We start from the raw sequence: 26,800 nt of genomic DNA, 5'->3' as shown, positions 1-26,800 counted from the left end.
CATTTCTCTGGTGGAAAGTTCTGGAATCTGCGTGGATCCACAAATTTCCACCCACCCCGCGTTCCCCAAAGTCTTCCGAGAAAAATGGTACCTCACTTGTGTGGGTCGGCCTAGTGCCCGCGACAGGAAACGGCGCAAAACGCAACGTGGAAACAGCTCAATTTCGCTGTGAAAAATGACCCTTTTTTGGCAAAGTGCCTAGCTGTAGTTTTTGAACCATAGCTCTGCCGTCACCTAGGGAAACCTAGCAAACCTATACATTTTTGAAAACTAGACACCCAGGGGAATGCAGGATGGGGTGACTTGACTGCCTCCCATCAGGTTCTGTTACCCAGAATCCCTTGTAAACCTAAAAAATTGCCAACAAAAACAAATTTTCTCCACATTTCTCTGGTGGAAAGTTCTGGAATCTGCGTTGATCCACAAATTTCCACCCACCCCGCGTTCCCCAAAGTCTTTCGAGAAACATGGTACCTCTCTTGTGTGGGTCGGCCTAGTGCCCGCGACAGGAAACGGCGCAAAACGCAATGTGGAAACAGCTCAATTTCGCTGTGAAAAATGACCCTTTTTTGACAAAGTGCCTAGCTGTAGTTTTTGAACCATAGCTCTGCCGGGACCTAGGGAAACGTAGCAAACCTATACATTTTCGAAAACTAGACACCCAGGGGAATCTAGGATGGGGTGACTTGACTGCCTCCCACCAGGTTCTGCTACCCAGAATCCCTTGCAAACCTAAAAAATTGCCAAACAAAACACATTTTCCCCACATTTCTGTGGTGGAAAGGTCTGGAATCTGCGTGGATCCACAAATTTCCACCCACCCCGTGTTCCCCAAAGTCTTCCGATAAAAATGGTACCTCACTTGTGTGGGTCGGCCTATTGCCCGCGACAGGAAACGGCGCAAAACGCATCGTGGACACACCTCAATTTCGCAGTGAAAAATGAACCTTTTTTGGCAAAGTGCCTAGCTGTAGTTTTTGAACCCTAGCTCTGCCGGCACCTAGGGAAACCTACCAAACCCACACATTTCTGAAAACTAGACACCCAGGGGATTCCATGGAGGTATAGCTTGCGTGGAACCCCCAACGTTTCCTTACCCAGAATGCCCTGCAAACCTCAAATTTAGCTGAAAAAATATCCTTTTTCACACATTTTTGTATGGGAAACTTGTGGCATCACCGGGCTGACACAAATTTCCTACCACCCAGCGTTCCCCCGGGTCTCCCGATAAAAATGGTGCCTCACTCGTGTGGGAGGCACAAGTACCCGCGACAAGCAAGGGCCCAAAACGTATTGAGGCGACATGAAAATTGCCTACATCAAAACGGCCTAGTTTTGCAAGGGTGGTCACCTGGGTTTTTGGCCCGGTGCTCGGCGGCCACCTAGGGGAACCTACGAAACCCACACATTTCTGAAAACTAGACACCCGGGGATTCCAGGGAGGTATGGCTTTCATGGATCCCCCAATGTTTCCTTACCCAGAATGCCCTGCAAACCTCAAATTTCGCCAAACAATTCACCTTTTTCACACATTTTTGTGTGGGAAAGTTGTGGCATCAGCGGGCTGACACAAATTTCCTACCACCCAGAGTTCCCCCTGGTCTCCCGATAAAAACGGTGCCTCACTCGTGTGGGAGGCCCAAGTACCCGCGACAGGCAAGGGCCCAAAACATATTGAGGCGACATGAAAATTGCCTACATCAAAACGACCTGGTTTTGCAAGGGGGGTCACCTGGGTTTTTGGCCCGGTGCTCGGCGGCCACCTAGGGGAACCTACTAAACCCATACATTTCTGAAAACTAGACACCCAGGGGATTCCAGGGAGGTATGGCTTGCGTGGATCCCCCAACGTTTCCTTACCCAGAATGCCCTGCAAACCTCAAATTTAGCTGAAAAAATCACCTCTTTCACACATTTTTGTGTGGGAAAGTTGTGGCATCACCGGGCTGACACAAATTTCCTACCACCCAGCGTTCCCCCGGGTCTCCCGATAAAAACGGTGCCTCACTCGTGTGGGAGGCCCAAGTACCCGCGACAGGCAAGGGCCCAAAACGTATTGAGGCGACATGAAAATTGCCTACCTCAAAACGACCTGGTTTTGCAAGGGGGTCACCTGTGTTTTTGGCCCGGTGCTCGGCGGCCACCTAGGGGAACCTACCAAACCCACACATTTCTGAAAACTAGACACCGGGGGATTCCAGGGAGGTATGGCTTGCATGGATCCCCCAACGTTTCCTTACGTCTCCCCTTTCCAACGATACCTCTCCCGTCTTTCTACGTGCTCAGGGGGCTGAGATAGCCCCCTGAGCACATACAAAGTGAAACCTGAAATGAGCCTCTTGGCTCATTTCAGTTTCACTTTCACTGTAATGACGACGTGCGCGCCGATCGTCATTACAGTGAAAGGGGGGGGGGAAGCTCTGCACCAGCTCCCGATGCTATTTGCAGTAAAAGGGAATCCCTCTGGTGCCCGCACCAGAGGGATTCCCCAGGGAATGCCTCATGACGAGCTGGACTCGTCATGGGCACAGCGCGACTGTGCTCCATGACGAGTCCAGCTCGTCATGGGCACACAAGGGGTTAACGTCATGTTAGTCACCCCTATGGTAGGCCCATGGGCAGGGTGCATTATAGCATAAGGTAGGACAAGCCCTGATGTGTGTGGCATGTCCTCATAGTGAATTACAGCCATTTTCGTTTTTCACTATTGTAAGGCTACCCTGTTCTCATAGGCCAGAATGGGCTGTTAAGATTGTTACATCCTATGATCCTAACAGACCCAGGGAACATGGTAGAAAATCGAGTTTAGTATGCCTGAACTCAGAATAATAAGGTACATCTTTTAGTAAGTTTTATTTTAATATTCTGCGTTTGCAAATGCCACTTTTAGAAAGTTGGCCTTTGCTTGCCTAACCATTTCAGCCCGCCTCTGCGTGATGTGTATCTGCTGTCTGGCTTGTGTGAGTGACAGGGCTGGGGAAACCCAGATGGGCAGGGCTAGGTAGCCTGGTGGTGAATAGAAAGATTGACAGATAGATGGGTGGGAGGAGTACACCTGGACTCTGAATAGGGCGGTGCTCTGCCACCACAATGCTGGCCCCGCCCCCTGTGGAGCGTCTGATGGCTCTGCCCTGCACCCTGAAAGAAGCTGCCTGCATCATGTCAACAAAGTGCTCAGAAACCACACTGAACTAGGCAAAGGCCCCCCTGGCCTGAAAGAACAAAAGAAATGGCGTATAAATGTAGGAGCCCTGCTCCTAAGAAATCAGATCCTGTCCTGCCAAGAAGAAACCTCTGTCTGACAAGACGGAACTGGGAAAGCTGCATGGAGGAGTACTGTCCCTGACCTGGGGGATTGGCCTGCAGTGGTTGCCTTGCTGCTGAAGAAGAGGAACAAAGACTAAAGAGACTTTTTATTTTGCTTGTGCCTGAAGATCTCCAAGGGCTTGTGAGTGAGCTTGCCCCCTGAACGAAGTCCCAGGACCAGTAGACTTCACCGCCGTGAGATCGCCTTGGAAAACGGACGGTTTTCCTCGCAACTTCGCTTCGAACTGCTGTGTACGTCTCGCTGATCGCAGCGTACTCCCCGTAATCTGATATCCCACTGTCCGGCACGAACATCGCATCTGGGGCCCCTCTACGAGCTGTAGCTCGCACCCCAAAGGAAGGTACTGCCGGCCTGAGCAACGCGACTTACAGCCCCTATGAGCCGTAGCTCGCACCGTAACTGAAGGACATCGCCTGTACCCGCTTGCACCCCCCTGCGGATCATACTCCAAGCGTACGCGCCTGCCCCCTGCTTTGGGAAAGGCTGCGGTGCGTCTGGGAGTCATACGCCTCCTGCACGGAGCGTACTGTTCGCCTGTATCAGCAGCCCAAGTGAAGCCCAGCGATCCCGGTATGACGCGTACACAGCGTCTGGCAGTACGAGCCGTACTCTCGCCCCGTCCCCTGAGCCGCGCACGCCCAAGGTCTCCCGTACCGTAGTACGCGCCGCCCAGAGGACATCGCACCGTACTGTGCGCCTGCTGCCAAGGATGTGTCCGTGACGAACTCTGAAGCTTAAAGGTACTGTGTGTCCATCCCGCTCCCCAGCCTATCTTTAACCGTGTACGAAGCGTACGCCTGGGAGCAAAGAGTACGACCCGTTCCCAAACCCATTTTCAACCGCGTACGAAGCGTACGCCTGGGAACGAAGCGCACAGACATTGAAATCATCATTAAACTCAAGAACTCTTTGCAACTAAGTATTGTGGGCCAATTTTAAACGCTAGTTTGGTCTTGTGCTAAGCCTGATAAATATATAAAGAATTATTTTTGATATATATCCCGTGTGGAGTACATTTGTGGAGGGTCGCTGTATTACTGTGTGGGTATTCACAAATGCTTAACCTAAACGCCCTCAGATAACGCCTTGTCTGCTCGCGCCAAGCTACCAAGAGGGTGAGCAGGGGTTATTGTTGGAGTGTATCCCCCTATCCTGACTAGAGGAAAGGTTCCCTGCTTGACACAAGTACCTACCTGTGTCAACCAGAGAACCCGGATTCTAACAGTATCATTACTTATCAGGTGCATTAAATAGCACCTAACCTCATATTTAGGCCCTTAGAAGTGTACAAAAACCAAAAACAAAAGAAGAAGACAAGCCAATTCCATCTATGCATCCTAGATATGGAAATATGGAACAGCATCCCTGTATCCATGAGTGTCACCCCAACGCTGCTCCACTTTAGGAAAGAGTCGAAGATGCACCTCTTGTAAGAACACTACATTACAAGGCCATCCACAATTCAGCTTCCTCTCCTATCATTCACTGACTGTGTGACGCTATGTAGAGCGCTCTCCTGCCTTTTGGCTAGGTACATGCTATAGAGATACCATATACATGCATACATACATTCACACCAGTTAGAGCATGGGCAGCTGCAGCTTCCCTTGCAAACACTGTGTGCCATCAGCACCCCCCCACACACACACCACACACACACAGCAGGTCAAGCATGGGCAGCGGTAGTGGAGGCTTCCCCGCAAACACTGAAGGGTTACAGCACAGGAATATTTAACCACACACGTGCACACACTCCAGGTGTACCACAGGCAACTTCACATTCACAGCACTGACAACAACAATCAATCAGGATTTATAACGTGCGGCTAATCACCATTGAGGGTATCCAGGCGCTGAAGAGCAGTGGAAGCTTCTCTCTCCGCACTGGAAGAGAAGCTTGCATTGAGGGACGGGTTCCAGTGCAGAGCACTAACAACCGGTCCGGGTAACGGGGAAGAATGGTCTCAAAATAGGCGTCCTTGTGACACTGTGCCAGGGTGGAGGCCTTGAAGCAAGGCTGACGGGTTGGTGTGTCAAGGCCGTAGCTGCATCAGAGCCTTTGTCGCTCAACTGTGCGGATGCAATGACGCCGAGTGGTTCTAAACCTGGAAAATGTTCTGGAAACGTGAATTTTATTGCAAAATGTAATTTCTAATGAAAAGTTAGGTTGTCCTCCTTAGCTTGATTCGAGGGAGCTGCGCTGGCACATGCTGGTGGAGAGAGGGCCTGCACCAGGAGCAAAAAAGACAAAGTGACCAGAGTCTAGCACATTGCTTCGTCTTTTAGAAACAAAACCACATACCCCTAACCTTCACATTAAAATCTCTATCATATATTTATTTGTTTGTGAATTAAATAAAATATTTCATATTTAAGTATTTATGTGATTTGTACTTGTTTCTGTATTTTTATTAACCCTGGGCGCAGTGCTATGCTCCGGCCGCGGTGTGAGCGTAGCTTTGCCTACTTCGCGATCCGCGAAGTAGGCGTAGGGCATGCAAGCTACGCACACCCACGGCGGAGCGAGTTGCCCGCTACCCGCCTCCCTCCCGCCCGCTTTTAAAATACATTAAGAATAATGCTAAACTTTTAAAAAACAAGGTTTAAGTAAATTAAATAACTTACCTGAGCTGCGGCGTCCCGGGGCTCCCTCTTCCTTCTCTCGCCGACGACTTCCTCACAAATGCGCATGCGCGGCCGCCCGCGCATTTGTCGCTTGCCAACTAACCATTTTCGAGCCACATATTAAAAAACTCCGTCACGAGTTGGATAGCATAATCTGACCGGAACTCCGTATTACAAGCATAACACGGAGTGGCCAAAATGCTACCAATTCCGCCTGCAGAGCGGAATATATCGGACTCCACTAGTTATATGCAGTGGACATGGTGGAGCAGACTGTAGGGAGTGAAGTAGAGTGGAAGTTGTAGGTGGCCGTGTGGGTGTAGCTGTTGTTGAGTGTATGGGGTCAGGTCATAAAGGGGCAGATTTACTAGAAACTGACAAATCTGTAGTGATGCGTCAGTTTCCCTGCGCCAACCTGCGAAACCCTTGTGCCACCATAGATGCGCTGCATTTACCATACGGCCCACCATGGCACAATGATTGACAGATGCGTCAGAAATTCAGACGCATCTGTGGCGCAAAAGTCACACATTGCTGGAGTCGTGTCGGAACCATGACGCAACTCCAACAATGCATGTTGAGGCCTATTCTCACTACACTGCGTCACTCCTTACGCCTGCTTCATGCAGGCGTATGGTTTTGACGCAGTGGCGTCGTAGAAGTGACACCGTGAAATCTTGTAGATTTCACTGCGTCACTTTTACGAGGCATTCCTGCGTGGGAACGCCCACCCTGCATACATTATACCTGGTGCAGGTATAATGTGACACAGGGCTTTACAATGTGACGCATCTCCCTAGATGTGTCACGTTGTAAATTTGCCAAATTTTTTACCCCAGTGCTGCGTCACACAACGGCGGCGCAAAAGTGCCGCATGGAGCTTGTAAATCTGCCCCGTAAAGTGTAACTGCTGTAGGTAGATGGGCTACAGTACTCTAGGATGAATGTACTCTGGTGAATGAATTAAGGTGTAGGTACGGGTGTATGTGATGATGTAGAGTGCTGGTGATTTGGGCCATAGATGGTGTAATTGATGGCTGTTGTGTGCAGGCAGTGATGTATTGTATGTGACATAGACACGTCTGCCAGCTCACATGGTGCCACTGTGCGTTACAGTGTATCAGCACACTTCACACAACTCGAGGAAGATAAATGATCACACAGCGACCACTAGGGTGCGCTGGGACTCCTACAAAGAGTAGGCTGCAGTAACGTGCATTGGGTCTCCACTGTGGTGGTACAAATTTCCCAAGGAGATCTTCTCACTCGCGTCCTGCACCCCGGCTCACACTGTGGACATCACACCAAGGCTGGTAGTGCTAGGTCTGCAGATACAGTGGTTTGGGGAGTAGGGTGTAGAGTCTTTGTTGTAGGGAGCAGAGCACAGATGGTAGTGTGGACATTACACCAAGGCTGTCAGGGATGCGGGGGGTAGGGTGTAGTCTCCGGCGTAGGCTGTAGAGCACAGATAGTAGTGTGGACATCACTCCAAGGCTGGCAGGGCTGTGGCGAGTAGGGTGTAGAGTCTTTGTTGTAGGGAGCAGAGCACAGATAGTAGTGTGGACATCACACCATGGCTGTCAGGGCTGCAGGTAGTAGGGTGTAGAGTCTCTGGTGTAGGCTGTGGAGCATTGATAGTAGTGTGGACATCACTCCAAGGCTGGCAGGGCTGTGGGGAGTAGGGTGTAGAGTCTTGGGTGTAGGCTGTAGAGCACAGATAGTAGTGTGGACATCACTCCAAGGCTGGCAGGGCTGCAGGGAGTAGGGTGTAGAGTCTCCGTTGTGGGCTGTAGAGCATCGACAGTAGTGTGGACATCACACTAAGGCTGACAGGGCTGTGGGGAGTAGGGTGTAGAGTCTTCGGTGTGGGCTGTAGAGCATCGACAGTAGTGTGGACATCACACTGAGGCTGGCAGGGCTGCGGCAAGTAGGGTGTAGAGTCTTCAGTGTAGGCTGTAGAGCATCGACTTTAGTGTGGACATCACACTCAAGGCTGGCAGGGCTGTGGGGAGTAGGGTGTAGAGTCTTCAGTGTAGGCTGCAGAGCATCGTGAGTAGTGTGGACATCACTCCAAAGCTGGCAGGGCTGTGGGGAGTAGGGTGTAGAGTCTCCGGTGTGGGCTGTAGAGCATCGAGAGTAGTGTGGACATCACTCCAAGGCTGGCAGGGCTGTGGGGAGTAGGGTGTAGAGTCTCCGGTGTAGGCTGTAGAGCATCAACAGTAGTGGGGACATCACACTAAGGCTGACAGGGCTGCGGGGAGTAGGGTGTAGAGCCTCCGGTGTAAGCTGTAGAGCAGCGACAGTAGTGTGGACATCACTCAAAGGCTGGCAGGGCTGTGGGAGGTAGGGTGTAGAGTCTTCGGTGAAGGCGATAGAGCACAGATAGTAGTGTGGAAATCACACGAAGGCTGGCAGGGCTGTGGGGAGTAGGATGTAGAGTCTTCAGTGTAGGCTGTAGAGCATCAACAGTAGTGTGGACATCACACCAAGGCTGGCAGGGCTGTGGGGAGTAGGGTGTAGAATATCTGGTGTAGGCTGTAGAGCATTGACAGTAGTGTGGACATCACACTAAGGCTGGCAGGGCTGTGTGGAGTAGGGTGTAGAGTCTCCGGTGTAGGCTGTAGAGCATCAACAGTAGTGTGGACATCACACTAAGGCTGACAGGGCTGCGGCCAGTAGGGTGTAGAGTCTTCAGTGTAGGCTGTAGAGCATCGACAGTAGTGTGGACATCACACTAAGGCTGACGGGGCTGCAGGGAGTAGAGTGTAGAGTCTTCGGTGTAGGCTGTAAAGCACAGATAGTAGTGTGGACATCACCCCGAGGCTGGCAGGGCTGCGTGGAGTAGGGTGTAGAGTCTTCGGTGTGGGCTGTAGAGCATTGACAGTAGTGTGGACATCACACTAAGGCTGGCAAGGCTGTGGGGAGTAGGACCACAGCACCGAGACCGCCCTCATCGCAGCCACCGATGACATCCGAGCCCTGCTCGACAACGGGGAAACTGCGGCCCTCATCCTCCTGGACCTCTCCGCGGCATTCGACACTGTCTGCCACCGCACCCTAGTGCAGCGCCTCAGCAACGTCGGAATCCAAGAGAAGGCACTAGAATGGATCATTTCCTTCCTCGCCGGAAGGACACAGAGAGTCCGCCTCCCCCCGTTCAGATCCAAGGCCACCGAAGTCATCTGCGGCGTACCACAAGGATCATCACTCAGCCCCACCCTCTTCAACGTCTACATGAGCCCCCTCGCGGCCTTCGCATGCCAACACAACCTCAACATCATCTCTTACGCCGATGACACCCAGCTGATCCTCTCCCTCACCAACGACCCCGCCACCGCCAGAGCCAACCTACACGAAGGGATGACTGACGTAGCCGAGTGGATGATGAACAGCCGCCTGAAACTGAACTCGGACAAGACGGAAGTCCTCATCCTGGGCTCTTCACCCTCTGCCTGGGACGACTCCTGGTGGCCCACCGCCCTGGGCAGCGCACCCAAACCTACAGACCACACACGCAACCTGGGCTTCATCCTGGACTCCTCCCTCTCCATGACCAGACAAGTCCACGCCGTCTCCTCGTCGTGCTTCAACATCCTGCGCATGCTACGTAAGATCTTCCGGTAGATCCCCACCGAGACCAGGAAGACGGTCACCCAGGCCCTCGTCACCAGCCGACTGGACTACAGCAACTCCCTCTACGCCGGAACCACTGCCAAACTCCAGAAGAGACTCCAGCGGATCCAGAATGCCTCAGCAAGACTCATCCTCGACATCCCCCGACACAGCCACATTTCCGGACACCTGAGAGACCTGCACTGGCTCCCCGTCAACAAGAGAATCACCTTCCGTCTCCTCACCCACGCACACAAAGCCCTACACAACCAAGGCCCAAGATACCTCAACAGCCGCCTCAACTTCTACACTCCCACATGCCAGCTTCGATCGACCAGCCACGCCCTCGCCGCCGTCCCCCGCATCCGAAGAGCCACCACAGGAGGAAGGTCCTTCTCCTACCTGGCCGCCAAGACCTGGAACTCCATTCCGACCCACCTCCGCCTGACCCGAGACCACCTCGCCTTCAGGAAGCAGCTCAAGACCTGGCTGTTCGAGAAGTAGCGGACCCCCCCTCCCCAAGCGCCTTGAGACCCTCCGGGTGAGTAGTGCGCTATATAAATGCATTGATTGATTGATTGATTGATTGATTGATGTAGAGTCTTCATTGTAGGCTGTAGAGCATCGACAGTAGTGTGGACATCACACCAAGGCTAGCAGGGCTGAGTGGAGTAGGGTGTATAGTCTTCGGTGTAGGCTGTAGAGCCCGGATAGTAGTGTGGACATCACACCAAGGCTGGCAGGGCTGCAAGGAGTAGGGTGTAGAGTCTCCGGTGTAGGCTGTAGAGCATCGACAGTAGTGTGGACATCACACAGTGGCTGGCAGAGCTGCGGGGAGTAGGGTGTAGAGTCTTCGGTGTAGACTGTAGAGCCCGGATAGTAGTGTGGACATCACACCAGGGCTGGCAGGGCTGCAGGGAATAGGGTGTATTGTCTTTGGTGTAGTCTGTAGAGCATCGACAGTTGTGTGGACATCACACCAAGGCTGGCAGGGCTGCGGGAAGTAGGGTGTAGAGTCTTCGGTGTAGTCTGTAGAGCACAGATGGTAGTGTGGACATCACTCCAAGGCTGGCAGGGCTGCGTGGAGTAGGGTGTAGAGTCTTCGGTGTGGGCTGAAGAGCATCGACAGCAGTGTGGACATCACTCTGAGGCTGGCAGGGCTGCGGCATGTAGGGTGTAGAGTCTTCGGTGTAGGCTGTGGAGCATCAACAGTAGTGTGGGCATCACACCAAGGCTGGCAGGGCTGTGGGGAGTAGGGTGTAGAGTCTTCGGTGTAGGCTGTAGAGCCCGGATAGTAGTGAGGACATCACACCGAGGCTGGCAGGGCTGCGTGGAGTAGGGTGTAGAGTCTTCAGTGTAGGCTGTAGAGAATCAACAGTAGTCTGGACATCACACCAAGGCTGCAAGTACGGGGAGTAGGGTGTAGAGTCTCTGGTGTAGGCTGCAGAGCCCAGATGCTAGTGTGGACATCACACGAAGGCTGGCAGAGCTGCGGGGAATAGGGTGTAGAGTCTTCGGTGTAGGCTGTAGAGAATTGACAGTAGTGTGGACATCACACCAAGGCTGCAGGTACGGGGAGTAGGATGTAGAGTCTTCAGTGTAGGCTGTAAAACACGGATAGTAGTGTGAACATCACACCGAGGCTGGCAGAGCTGCGGGGAGTAGGGTGTAGAGTCTTCGGTGTAGGCTGTAGAGCACGGATAGTAGTGTGGACATCACACTAAGGCTGGCAGGGCTGCGTGGAGTGGGGTGTAGAGTCTTGGGTGTAGGCTGTAGAGCATCGACAGTTGTGTGGACATCACACCAAGGCTGCAGGTACGTGGAGGGGGGTGTTGAGTCTTCGGTGTAGGCTGTAGAGCACGGATAGTAGTGTGGACATCACACCGAGGCTGGCAGGGCTGCGGGGAGTAGGGTGTAGAGTCTTCGGTGTAGGCTGTAGAGCATCAACAGTAGTGTAGACAACACACCAAGGCTGGCAGGGCTGCGGGAAGTAGGGTGTAGAGCCTTCGGTGTAGGCTGTAGAGCACAGATGGCAGTGTGGACATCACTCCAAGGCTGGCAGGGCTGTGTGGAGTAGGGTGTAGAGTCTTTGGTGTGGGCTGAAGAGCATCAACAGTAGTGTGAACATCACACTGAGGCTGGCAGGGCTGCGGCAAGTAGGGTGTAGAGTCTTGGGTGTAGGCTGTGGAGCATCAACAGTAGTGTGGGCATCACACCAAGGCTGGCAGGGCTGTGGGAGTAGGGTGTAGAGTCTCCGGTGTAGGCTGCAGAGCCCAGATGCTAGTGTGGACATCACACCAAGGCTGGCAGAGCTGTGGGGAGTAGGGTGTAGAGTCTTCGGTGTGGGCTGAAGAGCATCGACAGTAGTGTGGAAATCACACTGAGGCTGGCAGGGCTGCGGCATGTAGGGTGTAGAGTCTTCGGTGTAGGCTGTGGAGCATCAACAGTAGTGTGGGCATCACACCAAGGCTGGCAGGGCTGTGGGGAGTAGGGTGTAGAGTCTTCGGTGTAGGCTGTAGAGCCCGGATAGTAGTGTGGACATCACACTGAGGCTGGCAGAGCTGCGGGGAGTAGGGTGAAGAGTCTTCGGTGTAGGCTGTAGAGCATTGACAGTAGTGTGGACATCACACCAAGGCTGCAGGTACGGGGAGTAGGATGTAGAGTCTTCGGTGTAGGCTGTAGAGCACAGATAGTAGTGTGGACATCACACAGAGGCTGGCAGCGCTGCAGGTAGTAGTGAGTAGAGTCTTCGGTGTAGGCTGTAGAGCACGGATAGTAGTGTGGACATCACACCGAGGGTGGCAGAGCTGCGGGGAGTAGGGTGTAGAGTCTTTAGTGTAGGTTCTAGAGGATCATCAGTAGTGTGGACATCACAGCAAGGCTGGCAGGACTGCGGGAAGTAGGGTGTAGAGTCTTCAGTGTAGGCTATAGAGCACAGATGGTAGTGTGGACATCACTCCAAGGCTGGCAGGGCTGCGTGGAGTAGGGTGTAGAGTATTCGGTGTGGGCTGTAGAGCATCGACCGTAGTGTGGACATCACACTGAGGCTGGCAGGGCTGCGGCAAGTAGGGTGTAAAGTCTTCGGTGTAGGTTGCGGAGCATCAACAGTAGTGTGGGCATCACACCAAGGCTGGCAGGGCTGTGGGGAGTAGGGTGTAGAGTCTTCGGTGTAGATGTTTGGGTATTAGGGTGACTGTGGCACCCTGGAGTCGGAGCCCTGAAGCAGGGTTTACCTGTTCTACACACCTGTTTACAGTTGTTTGGTTGATAGGGTGATTGGGTCACCCTGGAGGCACGCCCCTAAAGCAGGGTGTACCTGTTCCCCTTACCTCTTTACAGTTGTTTGGGCATTAAGGAGACTGGGGGGCACCCTGGAAGCGTTCCCCTGAAGCAGGGTGTACCTCTACGCACACCTGTTTACAGTTGCTTGGGTGGTTGGGGCACCCAGGAGGCTCCCCTCTGAAGTTGGGTGTACCTGTTCCACACACCTGTTTACAGTTGCTTGGTAATAGGGTGATTGGGGCACACTTGAGACGGGGCCCCAAGTCAGGGTATACCTGTTCCACATATCTGTTTACAGTGGCATGGGGATTGGATGACTGAGGTACCCTGGAGACATGCCCCTGAAGCAGGGTGTACCAGTTCCCAACACCTGTTTACAGTTGTTTGGGTGATAGGGTGACTGGGGCACCCTGGAGGCGAACCCCTGCAGCAGGGTGTACACGTACGCACACCTGTTTACAGCTGTTTGGGTTATAGGGTGACTGGGGCACCCTGGAGGTGCACTCCTGAAGCACGGTGTACGTGTACGCACACCTTCTTACACTTGTATGGATGTTAGGGTGAACGGGGCACCCAGGAGGCGCACCCCTGAAGCAGGTTGTACCTGTAAGCACACCTGTTTACAGTTGTTTGGGTGTTAGGGTGACAGGGGCACCGTGCAGGCACGGCCTGAAGTTGGGTGTACCTGTTCCACATACCTGTTTACAGTTTTTAGGGTGATAGGGTGATTGGAGCACCTAGAGGCACTCCCCTGAAGTTGGGTGTACGTGTTCCACACACCTGCTTACAGTTGTTTGGGTGATAGGGTGACTGGGGTACCCTGCAGTGGGTTCCCTGAAGTAGGGTATACCTGCTCCACATACCTGTTTACAGTTGTTTGGTTGATAGGGTGACTGGGGCACCCTGGAGGTGCACCCCTGAAGCAGGGTGTACCTGTTAGCACTCCTGCTTACATTTGTTTGGGTAATAGGGTGACTGGGGCACCCTGGAGGCGCGCCTCATAAGCAGGGTGTACGTCTACCTGTTTACAGTTGTTTGGGTGATAGGGTGACTGGGGTACCCTGCAGCGGGTTCCCTGAAGTAGGGTGTACCTGTTCCACATACCTGTTCACAGTTTTTAGGGTGATAGGGTGATTGGAGCACCTTGAGGCACTCCCCTGAAGTTGGGTGTACGTGTTCCACACACCTTCTTACAGTTGTTTGGGTGATAGGGTGACTGGAGTACCATGCAGCGGGTTCCCTGAAGTTGGGTATACCTGCTCCACATAACTGTTTACATTTGTTTGGGTGATAGGGTGACTGGAGCACCCTGGAGACGCGCCTCTTAAGCAGGGTGTACGTCTACGCACACCTGTTTACAGTTGTTTGGGGTATAGGGTGACTGGGGTACCCTGCAGCGGGTGCCCTGAAGTAGGGTGTACCGGCTCCACATACCTGCTTACAGTTGTTTGGGTGATAGGGTGACTGGGGTACCCTGCAGCAGGTTCCCTGAAGTAGGGTATACCTGCTCTACATACCTGTTTACAGTTGTTTGGGTGATAGGGTGACTGGGGCACCCTGGGTGTGTGCCCCTGAAGAAGGGTGTACCTGTTCCACACACCTCTTTACAATTGTATGGGTGATAGGGTGACTGGAGCACCCTGGAGGCGCGCCACTTAAGCAGGGTGTACCTGTTTGCACCCCTGTTTACAGTTGTTTGGGTGAACGGGGCACCCAGAAGGCGCGCCCCTGGAGTTGATGTACGTGTACACATACCTGTTTACAGTTATTTGGGTGTTAGTGTGACTGGGGCACCCTGGAGGCACGCCCCTGGAGTTGGGTTTACCTGTTGTACACACATGCATGCAGTTTGGGTGAATGGGTGAAGGTGTGTCTGGCGCCCCCTGGGCCCCCTTGGACAGAGCAGACCAGTTTGTTGTTGGCAGCTTCTGGCTCTGCTGAGACACTGTTGTTAGCGAGAGTGTGCAGGCACCGATGGAGGGTGCCAGATGGGCCGGGGAGAGAAGGGATGTACGGGCTGGAAGCTTTGGGCTCGTCGGTTGGCAGGTTTGTGGACGTGGCACCGGGCCCTCCATCTGGGTGCCTGCAGGTTACCGGCCCGAGCCTGCCTCAGTGGGGGCAGCATATTGCCAACGGTGACGTGGCACGGTGCTTGCAGGTCGCACATCCGATCCTGCATCGGTGGGCGCTGCTTGATGCTGCCAGCGGTGACTCATGGATGCAGGCCTGAGGCCTGCTCCTCTGATTCAATAAACCAGAGGTGATTAGCTCTAAGCATCTGTACTTTCCCAGCTGTGCCAGAGTGTCCGTGAGAGACACTCCTCCCCCCCACACATACACCAAGACCTGCCGGTGCCCTCCGCACACATCCATGCCATTGTGTCTGTGAGGGGCAGGGTGAGCCAGAGCCCCCTACACACACACAAAGACCTGACAGTGATCTGAAGCAACTGGCATGCCAGTGTGTCTGTGCAGGTCCAGCCAGAGCCTCCACCCCCCCACACACACCAGGACCTGCGGTGACCTGCAGCACTCCAGCTGTGCAGATGTGTGTGTGCAGGGCAAGCCAGAACCCCCACACTCACACAAACACCCCAACCTGACAGTCACCTGCAGCAATTAGCCATGCCAGTGTGTTTGTGCGGGGCTAGCCAGATCCTCCAACCCCACACACACACCCCAAGACCTGCGGTGACCTGCAGCACTCCAGCTGTGCCGGTGTGTCTGCGCAGCGACAGCCAGAGCCTCCACCCCCACACACTCACCAAGACCTGCGGTGACCTGCAGCACTCCAGCTGCGCCGGTGTGTCTGTGCAAGGACAGCCAGAGCCTCCACCCCCCACACACACACCAAGACCTGTGGTGACCTACAGCACTCCAGCTGTGCCGGTGTGTCTGTGCAGGGACAGCCAGAGCCTCCACCCCCCCACACACAACAAGACCTGTGGTGACCTGCAGCACTCCAGCTGTGCTGGTGTGTCTGTGCAGGGCCAGCCAGAACCCCACACTATCTTACACACACACACACACACACACACACACCAACCTGACAGTCATCTGCAGCAACTAGCTTTGCCAGTGTGTTTGTGCGGGCCAGCCAGAGCCTCCACCCCCACACACAATCACACACCAAGACTTGCGGTGACCTGTAGCACTCCATTTGTGCCGCTGTGTTTGTGCAGGGCCAGCAAGAGCCCCCACACTCACACACATCCAACCTTGAAACAGAAACCATGACCTCCATGGCCGTTCCCACCCTTATCCCGATTACACCCCACCTTAACATTAATGAGGCCACTGACAAATACAACTCCTGCATGGAATCTCTCAATCAGGTGTTTGTTAAGCGCGACTACTCACCCGTAAGGGTCTCAAGGCACTGGAGGTGGAGGGGAGGGTCGCAGGTCCCAGTCCATCAAAGAGGGGGTCAGTCGAAGAGCCAGGTTTTGAGGTTTCTTGGGAAGATGGGGAGTGATGTCTGTCTGAGGTGGAGCGGAAGGTCGTTCCAGGCTCTGGCCGCGTGGAAGGATAAGGAGCGGCCTCCCAATCTGGTCTTTCTGGTGCGGGGGACCACGGCATAGGAGAGCTGGGCTGATCGTAGGGTCCTTTGGGGTGGGTGGAATTTGAGTCGGCGGGTCAGGTATGCTGGTCCGGTGTCGTGGAGGGCCTTGTGAGCGTGGGTTAGCATCCTGAAGGTGACTAGTTTCGATGGGGAGCCAGAGGAGTGTGCGCAGGTGCTGGGAGATGTGGCAGTTTATTGGCAGGTTGAGGACCAGTCTTGTGGCGGCGTTTTGGATGTTCTGTAGCTTGCGGGTGAGGTTTTTGTTTATTCCGGCATAGAGTGCGTTGCCGTAGTCGAGCCTGCTGGTGACCAGGGCGTGAGTGACAGTCTTTCTGTGTTCGAGGGGGATCCATTTGAAGGTCTTACGTAGGAGGCGGAGGGTGTGGAAGCAGGAGGACGAGACGGAGTTGATCCGGCGGTCCATTTTGAGCTCTGAGTCCAGGATGATTCCCAGGTTGTGTGCGTGGTCCGTGGGGGTGGGCAGGCTTCCGAGGGTGGGGGGCCACCAGGTGTTGTTCCAGGCATCGGGGTTTGGGCCCATGATGAGTGATGTTGCATAGTTTGGATTGTGAAAAATAGAATGCAAAGAAGATGCCCATGTGATCCTTAGCAAACATTTTTGAGGAAAATATTGATTTATAGGAGTCTGTTTGTCACAAGATGTTCTGCTGGAGAAAATGTACCCATTATGTTGAAGTTTTTAGTTCTTTATGTAATAGGAATCACTGTTAAAGTAGCAGTTTTAGATTTTCCTGTTGCTCGTATAACATGAGAGCATGGTCCTAAACATACAATGTATGTGCTTTTATTAAGAGAAATCATTTTAGAAGTGTCTGCAGTCCTGTACAAGTAATGCAAAGTCTAAAAGTGTAGAACATTTCCTTTTTTCTTGAGGGTCTTTAGATGATTAAGATAGGAATATACAGAGGTAAGGATTTGGAGTATGTCTGTATTGTTTTTCTATTTTCCTCAGAATTTAGTAAATGAACACAGACCTCCTTGGCTGCTTGGGATTGGGTGACGTATTACTCTTGTCAGTTCACCAAAGAGTTCCTTTTATACTTGCCAATAGGTCCAGGCTGTTGTTTCTTTTACTCTCACATAGATGAAAGAGGTTCTTGGGTGCCTTGCTAATATATGGGGCGTCCCTAGACTAGGAAGTATTCTGAGACTATCCTCTCTGTTGATAGATTATTTCTGTGTCTTGTCTAAAGACCTTTTGTTCTGTCCACCAATAGATATTTGCTGCCTTACAACCATTGCCAGAGGGGCGCGGTCATCAGATCCAGCTTGGAGAGTCAGCACCAGTCCAGCTTGAAGTCAAAGTGAAGGTAACCAGCACAGGCATTGCTGGCAACCAGGACCTCAGTGAAGGTAGAAGGCCGGAAGCACTGGGATGTGAAGTGTGTACCCCTGCCACTGTCTTGGGCGAAAGACGGGGTCACAAATCAGAAAGGAGAAATCGTGGATCAAGTTTTTGATGCCCAGCCGAGAGTCTCAGACCGACCAGGAAGGCGAGAAAGTTTTTGCTTGAGGTAACCAAGGGTTGCTTCAGAGATCCTAGCATCAGGCCACTGAATCCTGGTCCCAAAGTGGCTGTAAAGTTTTCACCTTTGTTGGTCAAGAGATACCTGGGCACACTGAATGCAATCTATGGCCTCAACGAAAGAGCAGTGTGCCAGCAGAGCAATACAGGAGTTAGGGAAGGACTTGAGTTCAGGGTACAGGTGCTGTGTCTCTGGTGCCTGTTAGATTGAAATGAAGAAAACTGGTGCACTGCCTGAGACACTGGACAGGATCGCTGAGAACATTTGCCCTGGTGGGTGATTGCCCTATCCTGAAAGAAGAAACTTTTCCCTTGAAACTGGGCCGTGATTCCTGAGTTGCGAGTTGTGCAGCTCCACCGTGGGAACAACAAAAGCCTGCCTGTGAGGCTCAAATCGACACAGGGAGAATATTTAGAATGAGAAATGCCCACCAGGCAATGAATTAGGATATTGATAAAATTATGAAAAAAAAATAATATGCATATTTCTTACTGGATTATGGGAATGTCTTTAGCTCATGCTAAAAGGACCATCTGTTGAAGATTGCATTAATCTCTTAGCATGAGCTGAAAGCCATTTTGTACTTGGCAGCCATTTTAGTTAGCTATGTGCTGGACATTTGCTGTTTCCCTCTCCCAGAGTCTTGCACATGCGCAGATGTGCTTCGCTAGTAGAGTGCATCTGTTCCTAGTATAGAACTGTCAGGCTGTTCTAACTGATGTCAGCAACTTATTACTCCTCCTACTTGTTGACTGTGCAGTTTCTGTATGACCATCTATGTGCATAACTCTTCTCATGTGTACTTGTACCGCCTTTTTCAGCCCCTGTGTGGGTATAAAAGGACCATGATTCTTCTGTTCAGTGTGCTACTTCACTCAACACCGAAGGGTGCTGTGTGAATGTAGTTCCACCTCATGAGGTTTATTAAACTTTGTATTTTCTATTCCAGTTTCTGTGCCAACTTCTTCCTATTGGTCTGAGGACTCTGTGCAGAGAAGGGCGAACCCCTTGCACTGGTAGGCCTAGCTGAGGTCACCATCAACAATCCATATCTCGCTACACACCAGTGAACCTCAAGAAGCTGGGATTCTACATAGCTAGGCAATTCATTCATTGTTATCTTTCTACCCCATTTTTAAATGAGACCAATCTTCAAAGTTAAACCCTTGAACCACCTTCAGGATGCCATTCCAGGGTCAATCAGCAAATCTCTTGCCACGCATCTACTCCCCCTATAGACCAACATGGTCAACTCCTTTCTTCAACAGGGCCTTTTTCCAGAACGACTAAAAGTGGGTTAAGCCTCTCATCTCTTGAAGAAACAATCTCTCGACCCAGAGAGCATGAACAACTACCACCCAGTCTCTACACTTCCATTTTTAGGCAAAGTCATTGAAAGTTGCGTTGCTTCCCAGCTCACTTCACACAGTCGAACAAACAACCTCCTAGACTCTCTCCAATGAGGTTTCTGCCAGGGCCACAGTACAGAAACTGCGATCCTACAAATAATCAACGACAGCCTTAGAATCCTCGATTTGGGAACTCTTAACTCCTGGTCCTCCTGGATTTGTCCACTACATTTGACACTGTCAACCATCTGGACCTCCTTCGCAGTCTTTAACAACGCATGGGCTGCGGAGGCACAGTCCTCAATTGGTTCTCCTCTTAGCTAACCAACCGCTTCAAATTGTGAAAATGGGCATTGCGTTCCCAAGACCAGTCAATGTACATCAAGGGGTCCCTCAAGGCCCGATCCTCTCCCCAACCCTCTTTAACTGTACCTAGAACCACCATGTGTGATTCTCAGAAACGCTGGTATTCCCTTCCACCTCTACGCTGACAACACTCAAATATACATGAGAATGTCTTCCCCTGAACACCTTGCCCTCCTTTCAATCCCGCTCCTAAAGATTCAAAACTGGATGTCTAACCATAATCCAAACCTCAACCCAACTAAACAGAATTTCTTTTGTTCTCACCTCCGAAAACAAAAATCCCAGTACAGGAATGGCTGGCTAATCTTCCTGCCCTGGATGGCTAACCTGCCTTTGTCCAGAGTGCTACATCCCTTGGTATCACGCTTAACAATCATCTAAATCTCCACAGCCCCGGTCAAAAGCGCACAACACCAACTCAGGCAGCTGTGGGGCATCTGACATCGGAACAAGACCTCAAAACAGTGGGGCAATCTCTCGTCCTCTCAAGACTATACTGTGGAATTGCCCTTCTCTCAGGCATTCGCAAAGTTCATTGTGGCCGACTGAGGGCAACACTACAGGCTGCAGCAGTGCGCTTCTTCTTAGGTCTCAAGAAATGTGACCACATTTCCGCGGCCCTGCTAACTCTCCAATGGCTTCCCATTGAAACTCTGGCCCAATTCAAAACCGCCTGCATTACCCACAGAGCGATGCACTCCTCTTCACCCTCCTATCTAAATGAGAAACTGAAAATCTCTGGAGCAAATAAGGGTTCCAGAAATGCCTAGTCCCTGCTCTTGGAACTCCCACCTTCGGTCGAGAACGGTACATGAGCCAGTCATTCTCTGGTAGTGCCACAGGAATCTGGAACTCCTTACCGCCCTCTCTTCGCCTAACAACCTGCGTAGTCACCTTCTAAAAGGACCCCAAGCTCTTCCTATTTGATTGACACCTGGGTTAATCACCCTCAACCATACATAAGTACTCTATCCAGGAGACACACTACCTTCACTGTGTGTCCCCACCATCTTAATCGATGCTTGAACCATGTACATCCCTTGTCCATTGGCTACTTTTGCCCTGGCCACAGCTACTGATGCAATTTGTAAGGGTGGGCGGAATTTGCGAAATTGTCTTTCGCAAAATATCGCGAAACGACAAAATATCACTGCGAACACGCGAAATTTTGCGTGCTTGCGGAGATTTTGGGCAGATTAATGCGTTACTGAATTTGACCTTCAACTCGGGCACCTGCTTTATTTATATCTGTAAGTGGTTCCTGTTGAGGTTTAATTTTTGGGACAGGAGCATCGTGCCAGAGTGAATCCTGCCATGTATATTTACTTAAGAAGATGCCACCATTTTATGCAAGACCTCTACTCAACTAGAGTACTTTCTACTGGCTAATCAGTAAGTGCTACCTCGGTGGGTAAATGTGTAGTGCTTTCCCTACACTACAGCTGCGTAAAGGGCCAGAAGAGTTGTCTCCAGCGACCATGTGTGTCTGTAACTTTTGCCACCGCGCCGATGGGCACCGGGGTCCCTCAAGTGAGCTGTCCATCATAGTGGGGAAAGGGCGGGAAGACGTTGCACACCGCTGGTGTGTGGGATGGGGCCAAACGGCGGGGCTTCTATGCAGTTCACATGCCTCTTGTTTATAAAGGGTCAGAGACCGACCAGAGCAGCAGATGAGGAGACAGAACCTCCTGGTGTCAGGAACTACACGGGGATTGCGCTCGAGAAACTCATGGATGCACCTGCTTTATTTATATCTGTAAGTGCTTCCTGTTGAGGTTTAATGACAGGAGCATTGTGCCAGAATGAATCCTTCCCTGCATATTTCCGTTCCGCCACGGATCGCGAAAGTTTCGACATTTTTGCGTTCCGCGCGGAACGCGAAAATGTTGAAATGTCACAATTTCCACGAGTGGAACGGAAATTGTCGCCCACCCTTAGCAATTTGTCTGAATGTAATTATTGTAACTGTTACTTACTGGGCCCTTATATCATGCTACTTTTGTAAAGCGCTCTGATGCCTTCGGGTCATGTCCATGCTATAACAATAGCAAATAAATAAATAAGACCTGACAGTGATATGCCAGTGTGTCTGTGTGGGGCCAGCCAGAGTCCCGCCCCCCACATACACCCCACGGTCTGACAGTGACCCGCAGTAGCCAGCCGTGCCAGCGTGTCTCTGTCCAGACTGTCCTATAAGAGTTCCTGATCCAAAAGTGATGGCCTCAAACTTAAATAAATCCCACCAAGTCCTTGAGTATATTTCAAACAGATGCACAGTCTATTATTCAACACTTTTTAAAAGATCATCTGTTCGTCTGCAGAAACAGCCAACACGTGTTTCGAGGAGCACACTCTTTTTCAAGGCAGTAAATTAAATGAAAAGATGAAAACATTTTTCAGGCATTCATTTTTAAGGCTATAAATCTAGAAGATAAGAAACCCATGATACATCCAATATATCTAACCTTGATACAGCATGTATACCTATTGCAATGCTTCCAGCACCACTGAATGATTTTTTGTGGATCATTAGATTCTGTATATATGCTTGATATAATTCTATAAATGCAAGGTTAGACTATACTATACATAAGACTATTCTAGACTATATAGGTTATACTAAGCGGTAAGTAGTGTCTCCAGCCCCACTTCCTGTCAGATTGTATGCGTGCCTCACACAGGGTGCGGTAAGTTGTCTTAATCTTTGCAATCAGAGTGTGTCTGTAGTGGGGTGTGAGGATGTATGTCTGTCATGGAGTCAATGCCTTTCAGTGTGTTGTCTCCACTGGTGTAGGGTGTTGGGGGTGTAGGTATGAAAGCTGTTAATTGTCTGGTTTTGTGTATTTTTCTTTAATCGCGTCATGCATGGATGGTGGGGAGTGCGGCTTTGGTATGGGCGTGTTTCATAATCAAATCAGATGTAGGTGTAAGGAGATATCCTTTTCTTTTTTATAGGGTTTTATATAGCGCAAACTAGACCCGAGAAATTGGGTATCAGAGCGCTTTACATGAGAACCAGTTTCGTTACAGATGGACAAATTCATTTTTTGTTAGGCACGGGGAGACTCGAACACAGTTCCCCAGGTTCAAAGTTGACCCTCTAATCACTTGTTGTGGTCACCTATTTCAGCTGGGCTCGTGCTGAGGTTTATCAACAAACACTTGAGCCCCATGCATCTATTCGCAGTCTTGGTCAGTCTAGCAACACATCTAACCTTTGTCCTGTATTTAAAGTTTTTAAGTGTCTGGAGTCGATTACAAGCAACTGTAGGTGTCATGTTTTCTTATCATTCCTAGGCCATTTGCATAGATATATTAGTTATGGCTGAATCAGAGCTCACTCAAATTTATAACACCTGGTTTCTCTTTTCTTTCCCTGACCCCTTTGTGTACGTTTAGCTTCTAAGGAGAATCCCAAAGAACCAGATCCGGAGAAGGTGATTGACCTAATCGGAAACCTTCTGAAGAGCTCAAAAGACTCCCAGCCAGGGGTACTCAAGACATCCAGGGTGGGATGGGCATGCTACGTGGAGGAGGTAAAGACTGCAACAGGACGGCTCAAGACAACTGTGGGAAGTATGAAGGACAGTCGCGAGCATCTGAGGACCCACCCAGAGGATCTCAAGACGCCCGTGGCAGGTATGAAGGCCAGCCTCGAGCATTGGCAACCACAGCTGGAGGGACTTAAGACAACCGTGGGAGGTGATAAGACCAACCTGCCTCTCCAGAGGACACACTCGGAAAGACTCAAGTCATTGGTAGGAGCGTTGAAGACTCCTCTGGATCGCCCGAGAACCAAGCCTGAGGGGCTCAGGTCATCAGTGCCGGGCAGGAAGATCTCCATGGAACAACTGAGGGCCACCCTGGTAGGGCTGAGGACCTCAGGAAGGGGTTTCAATACCCCACCGCTACAGCAGCAGAATATTTCAGTAGAAACAAAGGCCTCTGTGGAAGGGAGGAAGGTTTATCTGGAGGGCCCTAACCAGACCACAGATGAAGCACTGGTTCTCGGTAAGTTCTTGTCACTTATTTCGCAAAGTAGGAGACAAGGTGATATCTCCTCTACAGGTATTTGGGTACCAGTCTAACATGAGTACATTGCTTTCGTGACTGTCTCTTCATGATGGTGGTTCTGGAGATCTGTCTCCAGTAAATAGGTCACGGGTTAACTGTCTCTTAAGGTAAGTGACCGCAGATGTCTCTGGTAATTTGTTTCTGTGATGATGTGTCTCTCCCAGGTTGTTGTCTTAGGAGATCTATCTATCTAGCAGTCAGTCTGTCTTTCTGTCTATCTATCTATCTATCTATCTATCTATCTATCTATCTATCTATCTATCTATCTATCTATCTATCTATCTATCTATCTATCTATCTATCTATCTATCTATCTATCTATCTATCTATCTATCTATCTATCTATCTATCTATCTATCTATCTATCTATCTATCTATCTATCTATCTATCTATCTATCTATCTATCTCTGTATTGAACACTTTCTCACAAGTTGCTGTTTCTCGTGACTTGTCTGGTTGGTGTCTGTTGGTGTCTGAAGTGAGTGGTACTTTTGACCTTTGAGTTTTTGCCACTTCACAAGTCTACGTAATCCATATACTGTTGCTAGATCTATGGCCTGAGTTTGAAGCGGAATCTCCATTACGGGCATTTAGTTCTTCATTCACTTCCTGTAAAGTTCCTCCCTCAGAAGCAGGAATATTAACATTACAAACTCAAATAAGATGAAACCTTCCCCACTACTGCTCACCGTGTGGCATGAGCTGAAAAAAAGCGTATTTCTTTTAAAAGTTCCATGTCATGAGCATAATAACAAAGCTAGAAAGTGGGTAGACTTGGTAGCCAAACTGAAAGAAAATGTGAATATCTTTGTGGTATTTACCATGAGGCATGGCATGAACTCATTACATTTAATAAGAATAAAGGTAATTTTTTGTGCAATTGAATTATCTCTTATGTTCAACACAACAATGAAGATATATTGATTCTAGTCCAAATAATTTAAAAAAGGTTAGCATTCTGTGATAATTTGTTTACCGGGAATCATCGAATTAAGATAATATGGACTCTGGGGCTCTTGATTGTTAATATGGACTCAGAGACTCTTCATTGTTAGCAGATACAGAAAAAGCTTTTGATTAGCTGGGGCTTTCTCTGAATTGCTTCAGAGAAACTTGGATTTAGCAGCGATTTTATTAAAAAACTTTCAAACTTTGTACAGCGACTCTTCCCCAGATTAAATGTGAACCAGAAACACGTGACCTGACAAAGATGTCTCCTGGCATCGTTTTTTCCCCTTATTAGTATAGCCATTGGCTATGATGACTAGGCAAAAGGGAGCATTGAAAAGTTTTCAAGGTGAGACAGATGTAGAATAAGGTGCATTTTGTATCTGACAATTACACTTTTATCTCAAAATGATGAGGGATCACTCTACTTACAAGCTAGTATTATTATTATGTTTACAAAGGTGTCAGGGTCTACAAGAAAGCTAGAAAAATCACATGAAGTTGCAAGACAGAGAACCAGACGAAGGTGCGTCCCTTGACACACATCTCATCACACTTGCTGATAAGCCATATTGGTGTTTTAATCTCACTTAATCACAAACAGTTTTGGGCTTGTCGTTTCAGAAAGTAATTTACTCAGTTGACTAGCGATCTGAAAAGATGACTTTAGCTATATGTGTCATTAAGTGAAAATTTGCATTAACGTAACTAAAACCATGGGTTAGCGAGATTTGTATGTCAGGCTATTCGTTTGCAAGTGACTGGTAAATATAGAGAGTCAACAGACTGCTCTAAGCCACCTTTTTTGGGGCACTTATACCGAAGCAGTGATTAATTTGGAAATACACGTGTATAACTAGGTTAGGGAGGATGGGCACATCCTGGTATCAAGTGTTAGTGGCTAGAAATGTAGTTAATTTAATTTTGCTTTAAACAAAAGTCTGAATTTTATAAATGGAGACTTGTATTGTACAATGGTTAGAAAATGGATAGAAGAAACAGGAAATATAAAATGATTCATAGTTTATTCTTGGTAAGTAAAACTTTACAGGCTGAATATTTTATTATCAACATGTTATATTATCCCATGTTATAGCCCCATATTCAAATTTTTCATATAGAGTAAATATCAACCTTTTCAATGTCATCTGGCCACAACCCTAATATATATTATAGAAATGTGCTCCCTGGAGCAAAACTTTGCCTCATATCTCATTAACTATCAATAGATCCGTAAAACTAAAGACAGACCTTAAAATGCTGGGAGCGCGCATGGAAAGAGAGGCAGATATTTAATTTTGAAGTGTTACCAATTATCAAATGCATTTGCTAGATTCATTATTAAATAGAAAGAGGTTACTCAACTCCAAGTCTGAAAGTTGTGGTATGAAATGTGATAATTAATTAAAGTGGAGTTAACACAAAATGTACATTTTCTAATAGAATGATATGTTTTAAAAAATATTTGGAAATGCTTTCCATGTATGATAAATTGAAGCTTTGTAATGTTCTTTGTTTCTCTGAGTCTGTTATAAAATTTCATAATGAATGGTTAAATGATTATTTCTGAAGCACTGAAAAATAAATCCAATATAGAAAGGTGTCCAAGGCGACTTTCGTCTCACAGATGGACTCTCGAATACATCGCGAGACACGAGGTTTGAGATAAGACTTGTTGTGTGGGGTTTTGAAATGTTTGACTCTATAGCAAACATTTGGTGGGGCAATTTGAGTTACACACCACCTTCTGTAATACCCCTACTCCTGCAAGATCTCGCCCTCTGGCCGACGCACCCCATCACCAAGCCCACACAGGTTCAGAGGCCCAGACCATGGACCTTGCCTTGTTGTTAGTCATTCACCTCTTCTCAATGACTTTCACATCTCCTTTCCTTCAGTCAGTGTCAAGGCTACAGACAGACTACCCACACGACAGCCCACCGAAGAGGCAGCGACCATGCTCAATACCACCATGGCATCAGGTGCCACCCACGCGCTGGAGATCCTGCCACCGGCACGCCTGGAGGGGGAGGTGAATGCGCCCCAGAAGAAGATTCTAGAAAACCTCAACGATGCCGTCTCCTTAAGTAAGCTCTCATACCACTC

At 49.9% G+C, this 26,800-nt stretch overlaps 1 protein-coding gene across 2 annotated transcripts in view; it reads left to right on the top strand.

Moving 5' to 3' along the window:
- Positions 1 to 26,800, top strand: part of LOC146870411 (uncharacterized) — a 1,711,658-nt gene that overhangs the window by 131,948 nt on the left and 1,552,910 nt on the right. For both annotated transcript variants that reach the window (XM_085640891.1, XM_085640893.1), the window contains 2 exons: positions 23,071 to 23,682; positions 26,593 to 26,781. In XM_085640891.1, the coding sequence (XP_085497017.1) occupies positions 23,071 to 23,682; positions 26,593 to 26,781 (801 nt within the window). The remainder of the gene's footprint in view (positions 1 to 23,070; positions 23,683 to 26,592; positions 26,782 to 26,800) is intronic.

Source organism: Triturus cristatus, chromosome 1_1, assembly GCF_964204655.1.
Source record: "Triturus cristatus chromosome 1_1, aTriCri1.1, whole genome shotgun sequence".
In the NCBI taxonomy this organism is placed as follows: Eukaryota; Metazoa; Chordata; class Amphibia; order Caudata; family Salamandridae; genus Triturus; species Triturus cristatus.
This window is presented reverse-complemented; position numbering and strand designations above follow the sequence as displayed.